Source organism: Cryphonectria parasitica, assembly GCF_011745365.1.
Source record: "Cryphonectria parasitica EP155 unplaced genomic scaffold M406scaffold_2, whole genome shotgun sequence".
NCBI classification, from domain to species: domain Eukaryota; kingdom Fungi; phylum Ascomycota; class Sordariomycetes; order Diaporthales; family Cryphonectriaceae; genus Cryphonectria; species Cryphonectria parasitica.
Genome location: NW_024468910.1, coordinates 332,685 through 339,455, shown reverse-complemented (window position 1 = coordinate 339,455; position 6,771 = coordinate 332,685). Strand labels below are relative to the sequence as shown.

Sequence of the window (6,771 nt, the reverse complement as noted above, 5' to 3'; positions counted from 1 at the left end):
AGCTCTTGTTGCTTTCGAGCGCAATGAAGCTCTTTGTGCTGACTATATCTGAATAATCAGAGAGTAGCAGCTAAGCCAGTTCATCTTTATAGATGAATCTGGCATTAATAAGAGAGGGATAAACCAATGAACTGCTTAAGCATCTAGCGGATTGAAAGCTTGCAAGCGAGTGCCTAGCGGAGGAATCTATTATAGTATGCAGTATCAGATATTGCTAGCGCTTTCTCTTGAAGGCATTATAGCTCTGTTGGTATACAAGGATGCTACTGATGCTAAGAGCTTTCTGCTATATATCCAAGAGCTAGTCCTGCTACAATGTACTTCTTTCTCTGGCTCTTGGAGCGTGCTGGTGATGGATAATGCGTTTTTCCACTATTACGATAGCTTCAGGCAGCTGTGCGAGAATGCTAGTATTGTTTTGAAGTATCTCCCTTCGTATAGCTCTCATCTCAATCCTATTGAAGCCTTCTTTGGCGAGCTTAAAGCATATATTCGATAGCATGCAGCGTATATTCAAGATAACTGGGAAAGTGAGGATGATTAGCGCCAGTTCTTAATTAAATCAGTATATACGATAGGCAAGAAGAAGGAGAATATTAGAGAGCATTTCCTAGCTGCTTAGATGCTAGAGCTAGGAGAAAGATAGATAATAGTGCTGAAGTTAGGAAATGAGATATAACTAAGGATTTTGAGAATACTAGGTATTGAACAGAGCTTGAAAACAGAAATATATCGACTATTGCTATACAAATTATACTAATATTACTTATATCCTTGTTTCCTGCTATATATAGATTTCTTAGATCTTGCAGATTCTTATTTCTTATATCTTCTTCCTTCCGTTTTACAACCTCTCTTGTTAATCCACTTCAACTATTGCTATCAATACTAAGGTAGCAATAGTATCTGATTATTGCAAAGCAACGAATCCTTTCGCTATCCAGACATTTGATGCTATTCAGGCGAAGCTGCTGATGCTATTGTTGCTTGCGAAGGCGGTATAAGCTATTGATCAGGCTGTTGCAAGACAGAAGGGGTTCTAAGCTGTTGATTAGCTAAGTTGATGCTATTCCTATCCTTCTCGATAAGGAACTCCTTTAGAAACTGATGCATCAGATTAATAGTGCGTGTTTCAATGCTATGTATATTGTACCAGCCATATAGCACGCTGCTAAGCTTGCTGAGAGCAATATTCTCGCAAGCTAGCTTCTCTTCCATGCAACGAACAGCTTCAGCCTTTACTAGATCTTGAGCCTTGCGCTATCGAAGTACTCTGAAGAACTCGTTCATAAAGCTATCTATATCAAGCTCTTCTAGCATGATAGAGCTCGAAGAGAATATCATGATTGGCCGGCCTGGTGGCGTAGTTGGCGCCTGAGAAGGCATATATCTCGAGGAAGGCTCAGCTCCAGGCATCTGATAAGATGTATATATAGAGAGAGGCATTGTTGGAGGGGCTGATGGTAGCAGGAATGAGGGCATTGTTGACTCGGGTCTGTTCAGCTGCTCTTGAAGCAACTGCGCTAGCATCGCAGGATCTTCTCTTCCGTTGATGTTGATGATATTGCTGCTGATAGAGCTGTTGCTTTTCCCAGCGCATGCCTTCCCTCTTCTGTTTAGGAGATCTTCCCATATACCTGATGCTAGCGCTGCTTTAGCTGTTAAGCTGGATGCAAGGCTATCTCCAGTGCTCGAGATTGCTTGTATACGGAAGATAGCACGACTGAGGATCTGGCGATATATACTAAGTGGAATATGATCAATATCAGCCTTTTCAGCCTTGTTTGCGATCTTCTCTGCTTATTGCATCAGGTTCTGTTGATCAAGCTTCAAATGATGATTATCAGGCTCGATCTAACAATGTATAGCAAACTTGGTACTGTTTCTGTTGTTGGTACAGCGTATAGGATTACAGCATTGCTAATGAATATTGAGCTGCTTGTGAAGGTTTCTCTGGCTGGCGATCTCAGCATTGATCTGCTTGTGCATATTCGAGGCTTTTGAGCGCGAGCGAGCTGTTCCTGGCGTCTGAAGCGCTTGTGCTGTTGTGCTTGCAGGCGTGAAGAGATCGTTGAACTCGCTAGCTTTTGCTTCGATGGCGACTTGAGTATCTGCTGCTAGCTGGCTAGCTGCAGCTGGAGGGAGTTCTCTGGATAGAGCATGAGGGATATATCTGCTGCTGCTGATCTTGAGGTTGAAGATATATGTGATGATAAGCTAATGGGGATTCTTTCTATTGAGCAGAACATCGCTAATTTGTTGTGCAGCACTGCGAAAATCATTGTTCATTACCTCGTTGCAATGAATCTTCTCGCCTCGATGGATAGTATTTCCTCTGCTCACGACGATCCTAGCAAAGCTATATTTAGTACAAACAGTTCGTTCTTCTACAACTCGAGCAACTCGTATGGTTTGTTCGTTCAGCTAAGCAGTTAAAGCATTCTTGATGATGATGTTGAGGAAACAAGGCACGCTAGCAAACCTCTTTGTAAGCACTTCTGGAGATGCGATTCCTCGAAACTGTGCGCGCTGATAAGGAGGATAATGCCAGTCGATGCGGACCTCTGCTGGAGTAGCAATCTCGATAGCCTCGAGGTTCTCAGCTTGCTCAGCATTATCGCTCTCATCCTTGCTCTCTATTACGATAGGGCTGGCAGGCGTTTGTGCTTTTGTGATAGCAGCTTTGGCAGCTTTGGCAGCAGCTTGATCAGCAGCTCGCTCTGCAGTTCTCTGCTCAGAAGCGCGCCTAGAAGCAGCTCTTCTAGCCTCTCGAGCCGCTGCTAGTTCCTCGTCTCGAGCTCTTCTCTCCTCAGCAATTGCTACTCGTTCAGCTCTCTTCTCTTCGGCAATTGCTGCTTGTTCAGCAGCTTTTCGCTGGACTGCTGCTTCTTCAGCAGCTGCTTTGGCATTCAGCCTGGCCTGAGCTTTTGCTGATAACTTCTCAGGCTCAGGTTAACGAGAAGTTTCCTGTACTATTGTACGTTTTGTAGCAGAAGCTTTCAAAGAAGCTTTAGCCTTGCGTTTAGCAGGCATTTTAGCAGGCTTCAAGAGTGCTGGCTCGAATCGTATGCATGCTTTAGGGTTCGAACGAAGCCGGCGAGGGGATGCTTTGCGCTCTTGGGATGCCCTCCGGAGGATAGGCTGTAGCTCAAGCAGATGATCTTCTAGAAGAGATGTATATCAGACATCGAATTAGCTATTTCCCTGCTTATATACCTCGTTGTTAATAGCTATATGGCTATAGCTGTTGTTCTCGAAGGCGTAGGACTTACTGGTGCTGAGGGCTAGCAACGCTTGAGCGCCAGCAGCACTGTTAGATGCTGGAGATAATAGGTCTGGTGATAGATCTATATATTCTATCATGTATACAGTCAAAATTCGTATAGTTTGGAATAGCTTTACGTGTTGGGGGGTAGCCAGGCGAGGAAGTTCTTCAAAAGTCAAAGCAAAAAAAGAGCGTTTTCACGAGCTCATAAATCACACGCGTTTTGGATGGAGAAGTTGGGAAGTGCAAAAATAAAGCGGGTCCGTTCACCTGAATGGAACGGGGTGTACTGTCTGTTGTCCAACGCTGGGTTGCAACACCTGATCCCTTGTTTGCGGAGCTTGCTCTGTAATCTGCATGTTGGATGGGTTATAACATCATCTCCCTCCTATTAGTTGTTATTCTTAACAATCTTTCGTAAGTTTTCTAGCAAGCTCTTTATGCATTGGATCATGCCTTCCTAATCGAGATATTGAACAGAATTACAAAACCCAAATCTTCGAATCCTCATTCTAACAAAAAGAAACAAAAGAACTTTCTTTTTCAGTCTATTATCTCTAATGAATTCGATATGCATTCTTGCTTCTATTATAATAAGCGCAGTTTGATTTCGTATACTGTTTCTCCCAAGAATTCTTCTCGTTGTTCCAAGTGCGTAGCTCAAGGCTATACGAAGTGTAACATCCTAGAACCAACCAACACTGCCGAACTTCTCCTTACTTCGATACAACACCAAAAATTGAAGAATGAGATCGAGAAGCTGGAGCTAAGGTTGACTCGGTTGTATCAGCAGAAAAGGATGTAGCGCGAGAGGATATCCAAGGCTATCCGTCGAGGTCTCAAGAATCTTAAGGAGCTTGAGAAGAAGGAAGCTGAGGAGGCTGAAGCTGAACGGATTCGTGCTGCTGCTGAGGTGCAGGCTGTTGTAGCTATTATTTATATCAAATCGCGCCACTATTAGCATATACGCATTATACTTGAAAATATTTCGCATAGCTTTACGATCAGCATTAAACTGCGCGAGAAGATGAAAAACAAATTTATTCAAAAAAATTAAATAAAAAAAACATCAAACGAAAAAAAAAAAAAAAATATTAAGGAAAAAGAGAACTCTACCCTGCAGTAATGTGAACCCTACAAGCTTACCGAGCTTCTTCAGCGGCCATTGTCATGGCATCCATCTCGGCTGTCATAGGCTTGCTTTGCTTGCCCGGCTTCCGTCCCATTCATTTCCACAAACAGAGTTAAGTCAAAGCAGCTCCCCGAATCCAAGCCTTCAAAGGAATCGAATATGTCTTTGGTATCCTGAGTATGCGCGTCGGGGTCGTCCTGATGCTCCAAGTGGTTGCGTAGAGAAGGCTTGTACTAGATGAGAGCATCCTTTTCGAAACGAGTTCCTGCAAGGATAACTTTCTCGGATTCCATAGTGAACTGGGTTGCGTAGTGCAAGAAGTACGCCCTGCAATGAGTAAGAAACCCATGCAGTGTTTTTTGGTTGCTATCATACATAGCGGATTTGTTCATCTTGTAAGCTTTTCCGGCACTGCTGGTGACTGCAGAGGTAGACTGCGCCTGCTGAGCTTGTTGGGCTAGCTGGGCCTGTTGGTTGGCGATGGTGGCGCTCTGGGCCTGCTGCTGGTCGCGCAGGTTCTGGATGCGCTGAGTGAGCTGGTACACCTGGTTGACTAGTTCTTCCTGAGTAGGGGCGCACGAGAACGAAGAAGTTCCCTGAGAAGCTATCGTGTTCTGTATTGCTCAAGGGATAACACTGAACCGTTCTTGAACAAGAGTTATCAAAATGTAATGAGTACTGCAGCAATCCGAAGATTCCAAAGTATACAAAGGGGATTTATGCTAACAAGAGCGGTATTAAAGTGTCAAGTTCTTGAATACGGAATCGTACAAGTTCTCAATAAGCGATGCAAGTGTTTACTGCTTTTGGGGCTACTCAGTGTGTAAGACTGAATACTTAGATTAACAACTAAAGAGCTATGTACTGAATCTATCTAATGGTAATGAATGTGTTCTTATATATCCAGCTCTTCAGTATGGATATGTTGGATAGCAACATATCCAAGTTATCCTGCTAGCTTTGAATAGCACATATCCGAAGCTATCCCTTCTGATTAGCCGTGCCTATAACCCTAACCCTGGGTTATGTAATCGATGCTTTGTCAGAATGTTGGATTCTTGATACCTGGTCCTTGTTACTTGTAATCTGTTTCGTAACCTGCATGCTGGATGGGTTATAACATGATGCTTTCATTCAAAGGGACTACTGAACCTATCTCCCTCCTCCTCTTTTTCGCTGCTGGACCTGTTGTTCCCCTTTCCCTTATGTACACAATTGGCCTGAACTGGATGGGATGACAATGGCCTGATGGCCACGCGGCATCGTACGAGAGCGCTGCTTCGGAGCGAAGCCCTCGCAGCAGCCCTGGACCGCCACCAGGGGTCGCAAGGGCCACCTATTTCCTTTGTGCGCATACAAGCCCTGACACTATTCAACTTTCTCGAAAAGTTGCTTATAATTCTTAAACATTCTTAGTTATTTCTCTAATTAAGTTGTTCTCTGAATGCATATTCTAATGCATTAGTTTTAACTTCAAATAGCTTATAGGAATCTGTGAAAAATGGGGCATATTTAACCCTAACCCTCTGTTTTAGTCTCCTTATAAACCATCTCAGAGCCTGGTTTAGTTACTTAGAAGATCTTCTTTTTGTATTAGATAGATTCAATCTCAACACTCATTCAGCTACTTCCACGTGCTCAGCTTATACGTTTCTCCTTAGTTATAAGCCCGGTTCGCAAGAATCGGGTTTAATCTTCCCCTTATCTATCGAAACAGACTGAGCTGTTCACTTCTTATTCTTTCAGAACACATCTTTTGTTCCAAACAGTCATACTCACGCTCCATCAAGCCTACGATGGAGCGCGAACCTGACAACCTCACACTCTTAGTAAAGTGCACCGATATCTACTCCTTTCCATCCTGGTACAGCATTTTGCAGTTCCAGAGCAAGGGAAAGGGTGTTTAGAAGTATCTAGATCCAGATAGCTCAGATGCGCTCTCTCTCGAATCTGAAGACTTCAACCTCGAGTTCTCCAAGTTCACTCAGAATCTTGAGAAGGAGTGCAAAAACATTATAACGGAGAACTACAAGCTACTTTCTATCCAGGAACAAGCTATTCTCTATAATCAGGAGATGAAATACTTTCAGCTTCGTTAAAACAAGCAGTTGCATGCTCATTAGAATGTATAGAGGATGTAAAACTGGATTCAGAAAACAGTATCTCTATCAGTTCTCGTTTCTTATATGCATACCTATTCAGGAAAGAAGTTTCTCTCGATTCAACAGGTGCTCAGAAACTTGAAGAAAGATCTCTATTCGTTCGAGGAGAGCATGAAACAGGTTGTTCGCTTCCAGTACTGCTATCATCTTGAGCTAGCTATCAGGCAAGGCACTGATTTCCAAAACTGGTGCTGGCAGCACCAGGATCTCCT

At 43.4% G+C, this 6,771-nt stretch overlaps 1 protein-coding gene across 1 annotated transcript; it reads right to left on the bottom strand.

The window, feature by feature from the left end:
- Positions 1-1,920: 1,920 nt before the first annotated feature.
- M406DRAFT_75477 (uncharacterized protein) lies at positions 1,921-3,033 on the bottom strand (the record flags this gene model as incomplete). The annotated part of the gene is made up of 4 exons (XM_040925857.1): positions 1,921-2,217; positions 2,293-2,354; positions 2,478-2,930; positions 2,982-3,033. The coding sequence occupies 4 exons, from the start codon at positions 3,031-3,033 to the stop codon at positions 1,921-1,923; spliced, it is 864 nt and encodes a 287-aa protein (XP_040779228.1).
- Between the last annotated feature and the right edge of the window lie 3,738 nt (positions 3,034-6,771).